Source organism: Nicotiana tabacum, chromosome 12, assembly GCF_000715075.1.
Source record: "Nicotiana tabacum cultivar K326 chromosome 12, ASM71507v2, whole genome shotgun sequence".
In the NCBI taxonomy this organism is placed as follows: Eukaryota; Viridiplantae; Streptophyta; class Magnoliopsida; order Solanales; family Solanaceae; genus Nicotiana; species Nicotiana tabacum.
The window spans coordinates 129,264,211-129,284,120 of NC_134091.1; the positions used below are offsets into that span (position 1 = coordinate 129,264,211).

At 37.9% G+C, this 19,910-nt stretch overlaps 2 protein-coding genes and 1 pseudogene across 4 annotated transcripts; all 3 read right to left on the bottom strand.

Annotated features, from left to right (window-relative positions):
* Positions 1 to 5,211: 5,211 nt before the first annotated feature.
* On the bottom strand, positions 5,212 to 6,717 carry LOC107776507 (putative glutathione S-transferase; annotated as a pseudogene).
* A 1,270-nt stretch (positions 6,718 to 7,987) lies between these two features.
* Positions 7,988 to 14,165, bottom strand: LOC107776506 (putative glutathione S-transferase). The gene is made up of 2 exons (XM_075227095.1): positions 13,696 to 14,165; positions 7,988 to 8,565 (listed from the first exon to the last, which is right to left on the bottom strand). Exons 1-2 carry the CDS (start codon positions 14,014 to 14,016, stop codon positions 8,218 to 8,220), a joined length of 669 nt encoding a protein of 222 aa, XP_075083196.1. The 5' UTR covers positions 14,017 to 14,165; the 3' UTR covers positions 7,988 to 8,217.
* Positions 14,166 to 15,406: 1,241 nt separating this feature from the next.
* Positions 15,407 to 17,800, bottom strand: LOC107777632 (putative glutathione S-transferase parC). 3 transcript variants are annotated; one of them, XM_016597699.2, is made up of 3 exons: positions 17,656 to 17,800; positions 16,961 to 17,285; positions 15,407 to 15,995 (listed from the first exon to the last, which is right to left on the bottom strand). In XM_016597699.2, the coding sequence occupies exons 2-3, from the start codon at positions 17,276 to 17,278 to the stop codon at positions 15,648 to 15,650; spliced, it is 666 nt and encodes a 221-aa protein (XP_016453185.1). In that variant the 5' UTR covers positions 17,279 to 17,285; positions 17,656 to 17,800; the 3' UTR covers positions 15,407 to 15,647. The 3 variants fall into 3 exon arrangements, with proteins under 3 accessions (XP_016453185.1, XP_016453184.1, XP_016453183.1); XM_016597698.2 differs by lacking the exon at positions 17,656 to 17,800 and adding an exon at positions 17,395 to 17,590; XM_016597697.2 differs by lacking the exon at positions 17,656 to 17,800 and having other exon boundaries at positions 16,961 to 17,590.
* Between the last annotated feature and the right edge of the window lie 2,110 nt (positions 17,801 to 19,910).

Sequence of the window (19,910 nt, forward strand, 5' to 3'; positions counted from 1 at the left end):
GCTATAAAACTGAAATTTCGCCCGATTCTCAAATTTTCGTGTGCTATAGCCCACGTCATATGCATTGGTCCGGGCGACTACACCCGGTCGCCTAAAATTTTACTGACCCATAAAATATGGAACAATAGTCATCGCCTTTCCATGACTGTTCCTCGTTTTTCTGCGTTTTAGGGCCATAAAACTGGAATTTCGTTTGATTCCCAGTTTTTCATGTGTTAGCCCATGACCGTTACTCATTTTTTACCGGCCCATATAAAATGACCGAAGGAACAATGGTCATTGCCTCGCCATGACCGTTACTTGTTTTTCGGCATTTTAGGGCTATAAAATTAAAATTTTGTCTGATTCTCAGATTTTTGTGTGCTATAGCCCACACCATCTGCATGAGCCCGGGTAATCGAACCCGGATCGCCTAAAATTTTACCGGCCCATGAACATTGACCTAAGGAACAATAGTCATCGTCTCGCCATATCCGTTCCTCATGTTTTGATATTTTAAGGCCATAAAATTGGAATTCCGACAGATTGTCAAATTTTCGAGTTGTATAGCCCTCGCTATTTGCATGGACCCAGGCGACCGGACCTGGATGGAAACTAAAATTTTCCCAACCCATACAAATAATCTAAGTAACAATACTCATCGCCTCATCATGATCGTTCCTTCTTTTTGGGATTTTAGGGCCATAAAATTGGAATTCCGCACGATTCCTAGATTTTCGTGTGCTATAACCCACGCCATCTGCATGGGCCCGAGCGACCAAAATCGGATCGCCTAAACTTTTTCCGGCCCATAACAAAAGACTTAAGTAATAATAGTCATAGCCTTGCCATGACCGCTTCTCATGTTTTGGCATTTTAGGGTCATAAAACTGGAATTCCGCCTGATTCCTAGATTTTCGTATGCTATTGCCCATGCCATCTACATGAGCCTGGGCGACCGGATCCGGATTGCCTAAAATTTTGTCCTTCTATCAAAAACGACCTAAGGAACAATAGTCATCATCTCTCTATGAGCGTTACTCATTTTTTGGCGTTTTAGTGTCATCAAACATTAATTTCGACCGATTCTTAGATTTTCGTGTGCTAAAGCTCACGCCATCTGCATAGACCCGGGCGACCGGATCCAGATCGCCTAAAAATTTTTCGGCCCATAAAAGATGACCTAAACAATAATAGTCATCGCCTCGCCATGACCGTTCCTCATTTTCGGCATCTTAGGGCAATAAAACTGAAATTTCGCCTGATTCGCAGATTTTCAAGTTCTATATCCCACGCCATCTACATGTGCCCATGTGACCAGATCCGGATCGCCTAAAACTTTGTCGGCCCATCGAAAATGACCTAAGGAACTATAAAGTCATAGCCTTTCCATTACCGTTCCTCATCTTTTGGCATTTTAGGGCCATAAAACTAGAAATTCGCCTGATTCGCAGATTTTCGTGTGCTATAGCACACGCCATCTGCATGAGCCAAGGCGACTGGACATGGATTGCCTAAACTTTTACCGCCCCATCAAAAATTACCTAAGAATAATAGTCATCTCTTCTCTATGACCGTTCCTCATTTTTGGTGTTTTAGGGCCATAAAAATTTAATTCCGCCCGATTCTTTGATTTTTGTGTGCTATAGCCTACGCCATCTGTATGGGCCCGGACAACCGTACCCGAATCACCTAAAATTTTGCTGGCCAATAAAAAACGATCTAAGGAACAATAGCCATAGCCCCGCCATGATTGTTCCTCATTTTTTGGCGTTTTAGGGCCATAAAATTAGAAGGCCGCCTCATTCTAATATTTCTGTGTGTTATCGCCTACGCCATCTACATGGGCCCGGGCGACCAGACCTGGATCGCCTAAAATTTAGTTGACCCATCAAAAACGACCTAAGGAATACTAGTCATCGCCTCGCCATCACCGTTCCTCATTTTTTGACGTTTTAGGATCATAAAATAGGAATTCCGTCTGATTCTCATATTTTTGTGTGCTATAACCCACGCCATCTGTATGGCCCGGGCGACCGTACCGGGATCACCTAAAATTTTGCCGCCCCATCAAAAATGACATAAAGAATAATAGTCATCGCCTTTCCATGACCGTTCCTCGTTTTTTGGCGTTTTAGGGCCATAAAGTATTAATTTTGCTCGATTTCTAGATTTTCATGTGCTATAGCCCACGCTATCTATATGGGCCCGAACGACCAGACCAAGATCGCCTAAAATTTTGCCGGCCCATAAAAGATGACCTATGGAACAATAGTAATCGCCTCGCCATGACCGTTATTTATTTTTTGGCGTTTTAGGGCCATAAAACTTTAATTCCCACATGATTTCCTGATTTTCGTGTGCAATAGCCCACGCCATCTACATGGGCTCGAGCGATAGAACTCGGATCGCCTAAAATTATGCTAGCCCATAAAAAATGACCTAAGGAACAATAGTCATCGCCTCTCCATGATCATTCCTCATGTTTTGGCATTTTAGGGCAATAAAACTGGAATTATGTTAGATTCCCATATTTTCGTGTGTTATAGCCCATGCCATCTATATGGGCCCGAGCGACGGACCAGTTGATCGCTAAAATTTAGACGGTCCATTAAAAACAACCAAAGGAAAGATATTCATCGACTCTCCATGACCGTTACTCTTTTTTTTGGCATTTTAGGGCCATAAAATTAGAATTCTACCTTATTCCTAGATTTTTATGTGATATAGCCCACGCCATCAACATGTGCCCGTGCGACTAGACCCGAAAAGCCTAAAATTTTGCTGGCCCATCAAAAATTACCTAAGGAATAATAGTCATTGCCTCGCCATAACCGTTCCTTATGTTTTGGCATTTTAGGACCATAAAATTTTAATTCTGCCTGATTCTCAGATTTTCGTGTGATATAGCCCACGCCATCTGTATGGGTCCGGGCGACCGATCCGGATCTCCTAAAATTTTGATAGCCAATTAAAAACGACCTAAGGAATAATAGTAATCGCCTCGTCATGACCGCTCCTTATGTTTTGGAGTTTTAGGGCCATAAAACTGGAATTCCACCCGATTCCTAGATTTTCGTGTGCTATAGCCCACACTATCTTCATGGGCCCGGGCAACCGGACCCGGATCGCCTATAATTTTACGGGCTTATATAAAATGACCTAAGGAAAAATAGTCATCTCCTCGCCTTGACCATTCCTTATATTTTGGCGTTTTAGAACCATAAAACTAAAATTTCGCCTTATTCCCAGATTTTTGTGTACTATAGCCCAACTCATCTGCATGGGCCTGGGCGACCGGACCTGGATCACCTAAAACTTTGTCGTCCTATAAAAAATGACCTAAGGAACAATAGTCATAGCCTCGCCATGACCGTTCCTCGTTTTGTTTTGCATTTTAGGGCAATAAAACTTTAATTCTGCCCGATTTCGCATCTGCATGGGCCCGGACGACTAGACCCGGATCACCTAAAATTTTACCGGCCCATCAAAAATGACCTAAGAAACAATAGTTATCACCTCGCCATGACCGTTACTCGTTTGTTTGGCATGTTAGGGCCATAAAACTGTAATTTTGCCTAATTCCCAAATATTCGTGTGTTATACCCCCGAACTCGGATCGCCAAAAATTTATCGGCCCATCAAAATGACCTAAGAAACAATAGTCATCGCCTATCTATGACCGTTCCTCTTTTTTGGCGTTTTAGGTCCATAGAACTAGAATTTCGCTCGATTGTAAAATGTTTGTGTGCTATAACCCACGCCATCTACATGGGCCCGGGCGACGGACCTAGATCGCCTAAAATTTAGCCGGCCCATAAAAGACAACCTAAGGAAAAATAGTCATCACCTCTCCATGACCGTTTCTCGTATTTTGGCATTTTAGGATCATAAAACTGGAATTCTGTCTAATTCCCTAATTTTCATATGATATAGCCCACACCATCTGCATGGGTCCGGGCGACCAGACCCGGATCACCTAAAATTTTTCCGGCCCGTAAAAAATAACCTAAGGAACAATAGTGATCTCCTCCCCATGACCGTTCCTTAGTTTTGACATTTTAGGGCCATATAACTTTAATTCTGTCTGATTCCCATATTTTCGTGAGCTATAGCCCACGCCATCTGCATGGGTTAGAGCGCCCGAACCCGGATCACCTAAAATTTTATTGGCTCATCAAAAACTACCTAAAGAACAATAGTCATTACCTCGCCCTGACCATTCCTCAATTTTTGGCGTTTTAGGGCCATAAAACTGAAATTCTGCTCGATTCCTAGATTTTGATGTGTTATAGCCCACACAGTCTGCATGAGCCCGGGCAACCGGATCTGGATCGTTTAAAATTTTGGCGGCCCATCAAAAACGACCTAAAGAGCAATAGTTATCTGCTCGCCATGACCGTTACTCGCTTTTTGACGTTTTAGGGCCAAAAAATTAGAATTTCGCTTGATTCCCATATTTTCGTATGCCATTAGCCCACGCCATCTATATGGGCCCCGGGTGAACGGACTCAGAGCGTCTAAAATTTTGTCGGCCCATCAAAAATGATCGAAAGAACAATAGTTATCGCCTCGCCATGACCGTTCCTCATTATTTGGCCTTTAGGGCCATAAAACCTGAATTTCGTCCGATTCTTAGATTTTCGTATGCTATAGCCTACGCCATCTGCATGGACCCGAGAGACCGGACACGAATCTTCTAAAATTTTGGCGGCTCATCAAAAATGACATAAGGAACAATAGTTATTGCCTCTCCATGGCTATTACTCGTTTAAGACATTGGAGACATTTTGGGCGTTTAAGACATTACATATTTCACCCAAGAATTGTTTACTCTATTCCATATTTCTTTCTAATTTTCAAAGCAAAGTCGTAAACCTCAAGGGGTTCAGCAATACATTTGGAGACTCTCTCCCTTTGCATACACTTCTTTGCCCATGCAATTAGCTTTGGCGTCTCAATTAATACTCATTAAAAGGGTAGTGCTCCCTATAATATCTTCTTGCATACCCAGGTTTGAACCGAAAATTTCTGGTTAAGATTTGAAAGATTCTATCCATTCCACCACAAAGCTTGGTGGTTACGTGTAATCTATGGTTACTCCTATATATACACGTGAATACATTGTTACACACACACACACACACACACATATATATATATATATATATATATATATAGAGAGAGAGAGAGAGAGAGAGAGAGATCTACTGAAAAATACTACATATGTCCCTTTGGTTGCCCATGTTTTTCGCCCAAAATCATACAAGTGCAGGTTCAAGATAGCTCACATGAAGAGTTATATGTTGTGCTAGTGGCAAAGCGCCTACGAATTCTAACAAAGGGATTTAAAAAATACAAGAATGCTACGCGAAGAATTTGAACTTATGACAAAACTATTTTTAAGTCGCCTTTGTCTCTGCTGTAACAACTTCGAAGTATAATTATTTGACAAAGGATTCTGAACCATCATGTAGCTACACCACTGGTTGAGCTCACATACAAGAACATCAATCACCTATCAGATCTACTATTCCATAATGCTAAAATATGATATCAGAGCAGACAAAAGTTCCGAGTTTGCGAAGATTCGTCTACACTATTCCACAATGCTTTCTAATCTGCAAAGCAAAGTCATAAACCTTAAGAGGTTCAGCAACAGATTTGGATACACTCTCCCTTTGCATGCACCTCTTCATCCATGCAATTAGCTTTGGGGTCTCAGCTTCTGTATTAAAATTTCCAAACTTCTCATATGTATAAAACCAACTGCAGAATCCTATTAAAGCAATGTCCAAGAATCCAATGTTTTCTCCTCCAAAATAAGGTTTATCTCCAAGAATTCCTTCTAACATCCTTAAGCTATCTATGTAGTTTTTCTTTCTTGTCTGCTGCTCTCCTCCTCTCGTCATCCATATTTACGTCCCGAATCAAACACCTGTGCAGAATTTAAAGTTAATGAGTTCAAAGTTAGGTGCGATCCATACAAGATATACATTTTTAAAGTTTTGTTACGTATGTAACATAGCCTAAAATGAAAGCAGTGAGTTCAATTGAACCTACGCCTGCAACAACACTTTTGATCTAATTATTTGGAAACTTGACCTTTGATAAGCACATGAAAAATTTATTTCTATCAAGCATCTTTCTACATAATCTATTCGAAAGAAGAACTTAACTTATATATACAAATAACGTAAAGAATCTTTTACACTGTCAATGTATTTCAACATGTTGTAGAAGTAATTCTGATCCAAATTTTATGACATATTCATGTAATTATCTTTTAGGTAACTTGATAGTGTAAAAGATTTGACATTGTCGGTGGGTAGAAGTTAAACTCTTGAAAGAAAATGTTATTACCTTTTCCACATAGTCAGCCCAGAATATAGCTTCATATTTTTCATAAGGATCAGAAGGAAGAAGTGGAGCTTTGTCCTTCCAAACCTCATCAATGTACTGAACTACAATTAGTGATTCACAAACAGGTTTTCCATTATGAATCAGAACTGGTATTTTCTGGTAAACTGGATTCATTTCCAAAAGTAAAGAACTCTTTTCACCTAAGTTCTCTTCTTTGTACTCATATTTAACACCCTTTTCAGCTAGTGCTACCCTGACTCTCATGCCATACATACTAGGCCAGAAGTTCAAAAGAATCACCTCATCCTCTGCCATTTCTTGATCAAGAAAACTCATTTATTAACAATAGGAAGTTTTAGTTGATCAATTTGATAGATATAGATGGTTATATAAATCTAATTATTGAAATGCTGGAACTTTGTAATTTCAGCTTATGTATTAACGAAATGCACTGGAGCCAGACTTTCATAGATTGTGACAATTTCTACCTGGCATAGGGACGGATCTAGCCTTTCCGCTATGCATTCATCTGAATCTATAACTTTCGCCACGCGGTATAAATATATATGTAAAAATCTATTAAAATCTCAACAAATATTAGATTTGAACCCATAATTTTAATGGTATAATTAGTTCAACAAGGTTGAACTCATTAAGTTTCAATCCTAGATCCGCCTCTGACCTGACATGTTATATAAAAAGTTCTAGTCTGTTAGATAGCGACTAGCAGATTAGATTGCATAATACTTTAAAGAGTTTAAATTTTGTGCACAGACAATGTATATGTTATTTTATATCAGGTAAAAACGACTTATAATAGTAAATATACTTTTCATATCAAATCTAATATAACTGGTTAAATTGTACTAATTAATAGAGTGAAAAATTAAAATTCTTAACAATATTAGTGTATATAACTTAAAATAGGAAAAGGAATGGGATGAGTCTCATTGGTCTTATTCTTTCCCTAAGGCGGCATATTCTAAGTATTTTCTTCCTTAAAGTTATCCAAGAAATATAAAAAATTGAGTACTAAATGTTTTCATCTTTACTCATACAAGTAATGAGGCAGAGTAAAAATCTGATTAAATTAGTAAAAATTACTTTGCAAATGTAGGTTCTTTTGCCTAGATCGATAGGACCAAGATTTTCAAGTCTTGTCTTGGCTAGGCCAGGGAATCCAAGAGTTGCGGATACCTTGTGCTGAATGTCACTCTATATGTCAAGCCAATATTGTTATATTTTTACTTAATTTCAGTCAAGGCTCCAAATTTATGGTGTAGTAATTTCCTTTGCTAGATTACATCTCAATCTGGAGTAGCATTTGTGTTAGTAAAAAAGAGCTAACTATCTGAATCATTTTCCTTTTTTTTTTTTTTTAACAATAGTGGTGCCGGGCCACTATTGTGAACACGGCCCTTCCCCGTACCATAGATGAGCGCGGATGCTTTGTGCACTGGACTCCATTTTTAGTATGTCGGGTCAGTTTACAAGGACTTTAACTATTCCAGTGATACTTGTTGCTTCCAACTGGTACAAGTATCGGATAACTCTATCCACCTAAACTTAAGCAAAAGAAATCACCTAGCAGCTAACTATCTGAAATTTTCAATTCATATTTACCTAATAGACCAGAATTCAGAAAAGGAAGAACAACACATCTGTTCACAATATTCAAATCCAAAATGCATGAAGTGGGATATTACTTTTAAGTAGTCGCTGCTCAGTCCAAATGAGAAGCAGCAGCAGCTGAATTACAAAAAATAATACTGATACATCACAAGCCAGCTAGGCGAAATGTCTTTATTCCTAGAAAAACGAATATACGAGGCAGAACTAAGTGCCATTCATGGATTATGAAGCACATGAGTATGTTTATTCCATTCCATGATTCTTTCTAAATACTTGTAGCATCTCATAGATCTTATGAGGGTCAGCTAGAGACGTCGAGACGCTCTCCCTCTGCATACATCTCTTGCCCCAAGCGACGAGCTTAGCGCACTCGGCCTCTATGCTGAAGTTGCCAAAGGTGTCATAGGCATAAAACCAGCTGTAGAATCCAATCAGGGCAATATCCACAAAACCAAAGTTTTCCCCTCCAAAGTAAGGCTTGTCTCCCAATGCTTCTAGCTCCAGTAACTTGAGTGAATCTATAAATTTCTTCTTACCTTCCTCATGCTCTTCTCCTTTGGTTGTCCATATTTTTCGCCCAAAATCATACATCTGTGTTACATACCAGGTACAATATATTCTGTTAGGGGTGTCTTTGTATGAATAATAAGTACAAGGGTTATAAGTCAATTACTACACTAGTTAGTTAGTCGGTTAAGGAGGTCGTTAGGGAAGTTAGAAAGCAGTTAACGGATCCACTAGATATAAGCAGGTGGAGGAAACATTGTAGGGTTTTATAAAGATATTATACAAGTAATCACTCTCTCTCTTTCTCTCTAAATCTCGATTAACTCTCATTGCTCTACTGTTCAGAGGCTATTCTGAAAACCTTAGCTTCTTAGGTCGTGCAATTCAGTATTCTTTGTTGAGTACGTTACATTGGTATCAGAGCAGCCGGTCATTGGCTAGAAATCATGCCGGAGACGACGAGGAACAGTGAAATTCGACGAGAAATGGACAAAATTAGGGAGCAGGTTCGTGTACAGAATGAGCGACATGAAGATGCTTTGGACAAAATTCACCAGCTTTGGACCAAGATCCGGGGCGGCAATTTTGGGGGGCCCATTTTTTAGGAATAATATATATTTTATAGGTTTATAGGTTTTTCTTTTTTTTAATATATATTACTTTTGTACTTTTTATATAAAAAGAAAGAAAAACTTTTAGATATATTAATAAAGTAAAGCTTAAAATAGTAGAAAAATAGTTGTCACTTTGATTTGATTCGACAACTCTTTATTCATGCTCATCATCTTAGTTCTTTCTATTAGATTTCTTTCTTTCTCCGAGACTCCAACAACTAGATATTTTGGAATCAAAGTCTTCAAACTTCTTGTCATTCTAACTTTCTCTAGTGTTATTTTCATTTATTATTTATTATTTTATTAATTTTACTCTGTACATATTGTTTAATTGTTTTTTAAAATATAAATATGTCAACAAGAAAATATGCATTCGGTTATTCAAAACCATCTTGGCACCAATAGCTAGATTCTAGAAGAATAGATTTTAAATAAAAATATATATTATAACGTTCCTATAAATACTTAGGCCCCATATTAAACTTTCGCCTTAGGCCTGCTTGCGCTTGAGCCGCCCCTGCCAAGGTCTCTAATGAAGGCATACAGTTTGGCTAAGTTGGCTGAACACTCTTTGAAATTATAAAAGGAACAAAGTCAGATGCTGTTGAGGAGCTCCAGTGCTCTTCTACCTACCCCAACCTCTGCGTGGCATTCCAATTCAAGAGGGTACTTGCAGAACCAAGGAACTAACCAGAACAAACTCACTGAAGGTGCCAGGTTACCTAGCTCTAGTGGGAAACCTGTGATGAGGACAGCCAAAAGACTTTCTGCAGCTGAGATGGATGAAAAGAGGGCTAGGGGTCTGTGTTTCTGGTGTGATGAAAAGTTCACTCCTGGGCACAACTGTAGGGGAAGGAAACAACTCTATTTCTTGGAAGTGGAGGAAGAGGAAGAAGAATGGGAGTTGAATGATGGTTTGAGTGAGGAAGGAGCCATCGATGAATCTGCTTTGAGCCCTCAAATGTCAGTCCATGCTCTAGATGGGGATTACAGGACTATGAGGGTAAAAGGTGGAATCAAAGGGAAGATGGTACATGTGTTGATACTCATCTCCTATTGTCATGGTTAAGAAGAAAGATGGATCATGGAGGCTTTGTATCGATTATAGGCAGCTAAATGGATGCACAGTCAAGGATAAATTCCCTATACGAGTTATAGAGGAACTGTTAGATGAATTGGGAGGGTCCAAATATTTCTCCAAGTTGGACCTTAGATTTGGTTATCATCAGATCAGGATGGCTGATAAGGATATAGAGAAGACAGCTTTCAGATCTCATAATGGCCACTACGAGTTTGTAGTTATGCCATTTGGATTAACAAATACTCCCTCGACCTTCCAGAGCTTAATGAATCAAATATTCCAGCGTTACCTAAGAAAGTTTATACTAGTGTTTTTGTTATGACATACTCATTTATAGCACTATGTGGCCAGACCATTTATTGCACTTATAACAAGCTTTTCAGATTCTGAAGGAGAACACCTTATTTGTAAATCTCAGCAAATGCTCTTTTGGGAGGACAAAAGTAGATTACCTGGGGCACATCATTACTCAAGAAGGAGTGACTGCAGATCCCAGCAAAATTCAAGTGATTAAAGACTGGCCAATGCCTAAGACAGTCAAAGAACTCAGAGGGTTCCTAGGATTAACGGGTTATTATCGGAGGTTTGTCAAAGGATATGGGGTCATGGCTAGACCACTAACTGATCTGTTAAAAAAGGACAAGTTTGAATGGTCAGGAGAAGCTACTGTGGCATTCGAACAGCTTAAGGCAGCTATGACTACTACACCTGTATTGGCTTTACCAAACTTTGCGTTGGAGTTTGTGATTGAAACAGATGCTTGTGGGCTGGGTATAGGGGCAGTGCTGATGCAGGCTGATCATCCCCTTGCTTATATGAGCAAAGCACTAGGCTCCAAACACCTCACATTATCAGTTTATGAGAAGCAGATGTTAGAAATAGTTACAGCTATCGACAAGTGAAGGCCTTATTTGATTGGGAGACATTTCACCATTAAAACTGATCACCAGCCACTTAAATATCTGTTGGAGCAAAGAGTATGAACACCTAGTCAACAGCAATGGGTTGCTAAGATGATGGGATATGATTACACTATACTCTATAAGAAATGCAAGGAAAAACTTGTAGTAGATGCATTGTCTAGGTACCTAATGGAAGAAGCTCAACTCTTAACAATATCAACTATTACTTCAGATTTCACCTCACGGATCAGAGGTGCATATGCTGAAGATGCACACCTACAGTAACTGATAGCTCAACTCAAGGATAATCCCATCTCCTCTCCTATATATATGCTACAGGAGGAGCTTTTATACAGGAAGGGCAAAATTGTTGTTGGCAATGACAAGGCTCTCAAGGAGGATATTCCGCATTCCTTTCATGATAGTGCTGTGGGAGGGCATTCTGGTATGGATGCTACTTTATACAGATTGAGCCAAGTTTACTACTGGAAGAAAATGAGAATTGATGTATACCAGCATATTAGACAATGTGAAGTCTGTCAGAAGTGCAAAGGGGAAAATTTTAGCTATCCTGGACTCTTACAACCCCATCCGATACCTCAAAAGGTTTGGCAAGATATCAATTTGGATTTCATTGAAGGACTCCCTAAATCCCACAATAAGTCTGTCATATTGGTAGTGGTGGATCGATTGAGTAAGTATGCCCACTTTGTCAGCTTGGTACATCCCTATACGGCTGCCACAGTAGCTCAACTTTTCTTGGATCATATATACAAGTTACATGGTTTGCCACAGACCATAGTCAGTGACAAAGATGTGGTTTTCATGAGTAAGTTCTGGCAAGCTTTATTTGAGGTTCAAGGATTTCAGCTGCACCATTCCTCTGTATACCATCCTCAATCAGATGGGCAGACTGAGATCGTGAACAAGTGTTTGGAGGGGTACCTCATGGGCATGTGCAGCGATAGGCCTAAGGAATGGGCAAAGTGGCTTCCCCTTGCAGAGTGGTGGTACAATACCACTTACCATTCTGCCATTATAATGACCCCGTATGAGGTATTATATGGTCAGAAACCACCACTACACTTGCCGTATGTGACTCACAGCTCTTTGGTGGAGGAGGTTGATAGGAGCCTACGAGCAAGAGAAAACACTATACGACTCTTGAAGCATCATCTACAGTTAGCCCAAGCAAGAATGAAAGCTCAGACTAATAAGAAGAGATCCCATAGATCTTTTGAAGAAGGAGATATGGTATATGTCAAGCTACAACCTTACAGGCAAATGTCATTAAAAGGGCACTCATATCACAAGCTAAATGCCAAGTACTTTGGTCCCTTTAAAGTCTTAAGGAAGATAGGCACAATTGCTTACCAGTTGGACCTCCCTTCTGATGCCAAGATACACAACACCTTCCATGTCTCATTACTAAAGAAGCAATTGGGGGACAAACCTGTAGTTCCCGACTTGCTTATCTCATTGTCTCCACATGGTTACATTGTTCTGGAACCAGAAAGAGTTCTAGACACTAGGGAAGTGACAAAGGGCACCAGGATTAATTCTCAGGTCTTGGTTAAATGGTTCAACTGCCCATTAGAAGATAGCACTTGAATGGATGTACACTCTCTCAAGCAGCAATTTCCTCAGTTTGTCCTTGAGGACAAGGACTCTTAAGGGGGGAAGATTTGTTACATATCAGTTACATTATATTCTATTAGGGGTGTCTTTGTATGAATAATAAGTACAGGGGTTATAAGTCAATTACTACACTAGTTAGTTAGTCGGTTAAGGAGGTCGTTAGGGCCGTTAGAAAGCAGTTAACGGATCCACTAGGTATAAGCAGGTGGGGGAAACGTTGTAGGGATTCATTCAGATATTATACAAGTTATCACTCTCTCTCTCTTTCTCTCTAAATCTCGATTAGCTCTCACTGCTCTACTGTTCAGAGTCTATTCTACAAACCTTAGCTTCTTAGGTCGTGCAATTCAGTATTCTTTGTTGAGTACTTTACAATCTGCAATTTTCAAAGATGTGCCAAACAATTATTTATATGTACTTGTGCTAGTCGGCGTGAGGTAGCCCGATGCACAAAGCATCCCTCATTCAGGGTCCGAGGAAGGGCCGCACCCTAAAGGGTGTGATATACACAACCTACCCTAATTCAAACATCAGTGGCTTCTTCCACGGCTCGAACCCGTGACCAATAGGTCACACAGAAACAACTTTACAGTTGCTCCAGCGCTCCACTTGTGCGCTTGTGCTAGTGGCAGAGCCGGAATTCAAACAAGAAGGTTAGAAAAATGCAAGATGTGCGTCTCATCAGTAGAAGTTTTATGTCAAAGGGAATCAACAATTAATGTATATACAAAAACAAATGATTTTTACCCTCTTTGCATTGTATAATTCTCCACGAAGTGAATTCAATTAAACCCCTTTGGATCATGTAGTTACGCCCATGGTTGCGCTAACTCACATTAAAGAACATCAATCAACTACGGGATCTGCTATATGAGTCCTCTATATCTACTCGATCCTACTCCTATCCATTTTATTCTAATACTAATAATTTGTTATACATTTTAACATAAGAGAAGGAAAACATAATATTAGGATTTACCTTGTCAATGTAGTCACACCAGAACCTAGCTTGTGCTCTCTCATAAGGATCAGAGGGTAACAACAATGGAGCTTTGTCCTTCCAAACCTCATCAATGTACTCAACTGCAATGATAGATTCACAAACAGGTTTTCCATTGTGAATCAAAACTGGGATTTTCTTGTGAATAGGATTCATCTTAGGAAGCAGAGAACTTTTAGTACTTAACAGGTCTTCTTCCTTGTACTCGTATTTGATCTCCTTTTCGGCTAGCGCTATCCTTACCCTCATTCCTAACATGCTAGCCCAGAAATCCAATAGAATGACCCCATCATTCTCCATTTCTATGCTGTGGCAAATTAATTAAGCTCAAGTTGTTAACAAGTATAGAACAGAAACTAGTTTAGCTTAGTGGAGATTCAATAAGTAGAGCATATGTAGTGCCACACTTTTTATTTCTTATATTTCCTGAGTACTTCTTCAGTATTCAAGATTCTAATATGTAGCCAAAACACGATAAAATTCAAACCCAGGCAGGCTACATTTTCTTATGTATGTACAGGAAAGGCCAACTAAGAAAATATTAAAAAAGAAGATTCCTCTAATCTCCATCTTTTCTTAATTGATATGTGTCATAAAATGTTTTATTATGAATTTCTGTAACCTACTACTGCGAACCTAGTACAGTAGTAGCCTAGTAGGTGAGAGAGCTTAAGAGGAGAAATTAGACACAACTCAATAGTTGGCTATTTATCACAGAATTATTGCATAATTATGTTGCTGAAAAATTTGGGAAGGTTTATCTAGCAGACGACGAACCTTTGGATATTGTCAGAAAATGTGAAGTCCATATAAAGACTTAACAAGGGATGCTATGGAAATTACAAAATGTCCGACATGTTCCTAGCCTCAATATCCATGGGCCAGATTGACAGTGAAGGATACACAACAGTATTCGGTAACGAATCATGGAAGATAACCAAAGAAAATTTGGTTGTGGCACGAGGCTTCAAGAAAGGAACATTGTATGCAACCGCAATACAGAAAGATACTATAACAGCAGTTGACCATGGTCGTGACACAATATTGTAGCACCGGAGGCTCGGACATATAAGTGAGAAGGGAATAAAGTTGTTGGCATCCAAAGAAAAGTTGCCAAACCTCAAGCATGTTGAATTAGGTTTGTGCGAAGATTGTATGTACAGAAAACAAAAGAGAGTTAGTTTCTCAAACTCGGAAAGGACGCCAAAGAAGGAGAAGTTGAAACTAGTGCATACGGATGTGTGGGATCAGCTATCCAGGTGTTGTAGTAGAGCTGGTATCACATGTTATGATAAGTATGCCACTGCTTACATTATGAGTCATAATTGATTATAACTTCCATCTTTGTAGAGAATTTTCTTTTTTTAAACTTTTTTGAAGCTTTAAGTAGTTGATGATGATCGATATATAGGATGCCCATTACACCATCTTCGCGCTGTTCCAAATTGTCTGAAAAGAAACTTTTGACATTTGGTCACTTCTCCTATGTTCTACTACAATATTATTGATGAAAAATTGGCTTCTACAATTGGTTGTTTATCATTCTTTAGTGTCTGCAAAAAGTGCATTGGATCCTTCTGTTAGTTTTGATTATCTTTGCCCTTGAGTTTGGCCAGCCATATTTTCATTTAATTAAGAATAGTGGTGACAAGAACAGGAAACCATTAGTTCAAAATTAAAATGGCTCAACTTGAAGAGGTATAAGGCAAGATATTGACTCAGCCCCTGTCTTTCAACAATTTATGAAAAGGAAAAACAACATATATGTTGACATTATTCATATCCTGATGACATAAAATAGGACTTTACTTTGAAATAGTCACTTTATTACATAAACAATACTGAGACTCCACAAGCCAGCGCTTGGCGATTGTCTTTATTCCTAGAAAATAGATCTACTCATACTCCAATTCTGAAGCACATTAATATGTTTATTCTACTCCATAATTCTTTCTAAATTCTAGTAGTACCTCATAAATCTTATGAGGGTCGGGCACCGATTTGGAGACACTCTCCCTCTGCATGCATCTCTTTCCCCAAGCAGCAAGTTTCGGGCACTCGGCCTCTATGCTGAAGTTGCCAACGTTCTCATATGTATAAAACCAGCAGTAGAATCCAATCAAGGCAATATCCACAAAACCAAAGCTTTCCCCTCCAAAGTAAGGCTTGTCTCCCAATACTTCCAGCTCTAGTAACTTGAGTGGATCTATCAAGTCCTTCGTAACTCCCTCAAACTCCTCTCTTTTGGTTGCCCATATTTTTCTCCCATAATCATACAACTGCAATTTCAAGATTTCCCATATAAAAAGTTATCTATTGTGCTCACATCAAAGAATAGCAATCAACTACGGGTCAGTGCTAGGATCGAAATAATCAGGTGTAATGAGGAAGCTAGCAAAGCATATCTTCAACAATGATAAATCAGAAAATAAAAGAGAAATATATCAAAAGATACAAATATTTAATGTAGTTCAATCAGTTGGCCTACATCCACTGGTGGAGATAAGTAATTCACTATATAAAAGAGAGTACAAAATAACAAAAAGTTTATTTTAAGGATAGAGAGAGGTTCACACAAGTTACAGGGTACTCGTGTCACACAAATTCTCCCCCTAGCCACTATATCCTGGATGCTACTAAATGAGAAAAAATAATTTTTAAATTATAGATATCTAAAAAAAAATTACTCCAGGAAAAATGACTAGTCAAATACGGGAGATTATATGTTTTCCTTCTTTCAAGAGAAAGGAAAATTAAATATTATAAGAAACCAAGGTAAACACCTAACAACTTATCTCCAACGTCAATTATTGAGAATTGTGGAGTAGAATTGAAGAGAATTTTAGAGAACATTAAGAGATTTATTGAGTCTTGAATAAATTGTTTTACGATCTTGTAGAGAATCAAATAGATTCTGCTGCCGCTAGAAGTCATTAACCAATTGCCACCCGTCCGACTAATGATTATATAGGCAAATGCCGGGCCAATGATGTATACATAAGAAATAATCATGTTGAGAAGGACTACAAATAAATTGTAATTTTAAAGAGGTACAAGCAAAGGATAAGAGTGTTTTTTTTTTTTTGACGAATCGGAGCGACAAAGGGATAATTTCGGTGGATCGTGGCAGCAAGGCCACTCTGCTACTAACAATACCACTATGCTACTAACAATACTCCGTCGCAATCAGAGGGTAACAATTTGTTTTAAGGACATGGTAAGGTAACATAATTTTAAGATTTACCTTGTCAGTGTAATCAGCCCAGAACCTAGCTTGTGCTCTCTCATAAGGATCAGAGGGTAACAATGGAGCTTTGTCATTCCACACCTCATCAATATATTCAACTGCAATAAGAGATTCACAAACAGTTTTTCCATTGTGAATTAAAACTGGGATTTTCTTGTGGATTGGATTCATCTTCAGAAGCAAAGGACTTTTAGCAGTAAACAAGTCTTCTTCCTTGTATTCATATTTGATCTCCTTTTCAGCTAGTGCAACCCTTACTCTCATTCCAAACATACTAGGCCAAAAATTCAATAGAATCACCTCGTCATTCTCCATTCTTATGCTGTGAAACGAAGTTCAAGTTGTTAATAAGTTTAGAACAGAAACTATAACAGTAACAACAACTACGAAACGAATAGGGAGGACAGTAGTTGCACAAATTTAACCCCTACCTTGTGAAGGTGGTAGAACAGAAACTAGTTTAGCTTAAATGGCTTAGTTAAGGTTCTATAAATAGAATTGCAACTTTATTCTTTTTCCTTAACTTCTTTAATATTCAAGATCTTGACATGTGGCCAACACACAAGTCAGAGTTTCAAACTTTGTATATAACAAAATTCAAAGTTTCAAACATGGCAGGCTCCATTTTCGTAGAAAAAGAGCTCCCCTACTTTTTTTAATTGATCTCTATCCCAAAATATTTAATTATGTACCTTATAATCCGAATAAGATGAGGACCATACTTGCATCAACAGGTGGAGGGAAGATATTCAGATTATAATATGAAATAATAATAATAACTTAGGTATAATCTCACAAATGGGATTTGAGGAGGATAATGTGTATTCAAAACTTATTTCTGTCTTGTGCAGATAGAGAGGTTGTTTTCGAGAGACCCTCGGCTCAAGCAAGGACGGATGTAGAGTTATACAAACGGGTTCAATTAAACTCATAACTTTTGACGTGGAGTAAAAATTTATATGTAAAAATTTATTAAAATTGAAAAAATAGTATGAACACATAACTTTTAAAATATAATGGGTATAATACTGAAAACTTAAAAGTCGAATCCATAGGATCTAAATACTAGATCCGCCTATGAGCTCAAGAATTATTACATGAAATATGAAAAAATAAACTTCTATACAACTTTCTTAGCCAAACCCATAAAAATCTTTATATCATATGAAATCTCATCAAAGACAAATACATGAACTTAATCCAAATGGTTAGAAATGATTGGAAAAAAACAAGAATAGTCACCCAATGTCACTTTCATGAGTTCATCTACCATTAGTGGGAGACAAGCTAAGGAGACTTTTGTTTTATTGATTTTAAATTTACTGCCATTAGTCCATATTTCAATTTTTTATTCTGGGGCAAAAGACAGTAACATCAGAACAAAAGTTAAAATTGCCCGGAGGCAGAGGTGGATACGGGGAGAGGAGTAATCGGCACCCTAAAAATTCGACAAAAATCTCCATATAAATAAATTTTCATAGATTTAAACTCTGTCATGCTGAAAGGTTCCAGTCTTCTAGATAGCATTTAGCAGATCAAGTAGCATAAGCAAATTATTATACTGTTTATAAACATAACGAATTTTCACTTATGTATTTATACAACAAAAGAACAAAAAACAACTATCTCATTAATGAAGTTACATCAACTGATGGAGAAGAATAATAATAATAAGATATTAAGCATAAAAAAATGACTTTGTACCAATCAGAAATCTTTATCATTTCTTTTTTATAATAGGAAAGATGAACAAAATTAACTACGTACTACACAATTTTCCTATCAAATTCTGTATAACTCTCTTCAATCATATCAACTCTTTACAAAGACAGAATATTAAATGATATCAAGAAGTAATGACAGCATTAAGTGGAACAGATGATATTCTTGGTAGCATGTGCTACTTCATAGTTTATGTTCATACACCATCCAAAAATTGTAGATGCATACAACCTTAAACATACCTAGCGTTTGGACATAAATGTGGTTAACACTCGAAAAAATGAGTTTTTAAAATTGTGTTGAAAAATAATTTTTGAAAGTTGAAATTATGTTTAGACATGTATTTTATTTGGAAAAAAGTTGAAGCTTTGTAAGTGATTGAAAAATTTTCACTTCATCCATTAATTTCATGAACAAACAATATTGTCAAAAACTTTTTTAAAAAATATAGCCAAAATCTATATCCAAACGGGAGGTTAGTGTTTGCTTCAATAATTTGAAGAAAACTTTCAATTTTATTTGATGTTTTGAAAAAACAAAAAATACTGCTACTACTGCTTTTCTTTGACATACTAAGGAAAGAAAAGCTTTTTAGTTATTGCAAAAACTAAATCAAACTTTTTCAGTTGTTGCAGAAATTAAAAAACTTTCATTTGTTAGTGTTTGGTCGAAAAGCTGTTTTTTTTGCAAAACTTGAACCATTAAAATGTTAGACAGAATCGCCTCGTGGCCACTTAAACTTGTACCTATTTGTCAATTTGGTACACAGACTTACACCTTTTCCAATAAATACATACAACCGAATGTGTATATCAATTGTCGTGACATGTAAAACACATCATATGCTAGATTATTGATTACTTGACATGTGTTATTTGTGGGTCCTATTTCTATTAATTTATTAAAATTTCATTTCATTTTCACTTCTCTTCTCTAGTGAGCTCCCCCACACTATCCCAAATCAGTAAAAGAAGCTATTGCCGGCAACACCAAAGCCCCAAATCCGAGAAACTCATAGACCACCGGAAAACTCGAGTTGGCCGAAAAACTTACTGGTAAATGTCTCTGATCCGTGACTAATAGTTCACTCTTGGTGCCTACCTACTCATTTTGTTAATTTCCAGCAACCATTGTCGCCCAAAACCCCTAACCCATTTGATTTCAACCATATTAATCACCATATCCGTCAAATCTCCTTTCCACCAAGCCCACTGACATAGATCAA

Coding starts and splice junctions, on each gene's coding strand:
- LOC107776506 (XM_075227095.1), bottom strand. CDS start 14,016: ATGGAGAATGATGGGGTCATTCTATTGGATTTCTGGGCTAGCATGTTA. Junction 8,566..13,695: donor GGTGTGACTACATTGACAAG/GTAAATCCTAAT, acceptor TATGTAACACAG/ATGTATGATTTTGGGCGAAA.
- LOC107777632 (XM_016597699.2), bottom strand. CDS start 17,278: ATGGAGAATGACGAGGTGATTCTATTGAATTTTTGGCCTAGTATGTTT. Junction 15,996..16,960: donor GGGCTGATTACACTGACAAG/GTAAATCTTAAA, acceptor TTGAAATTGCAG/TTGTATGATTATGGGAGAAA.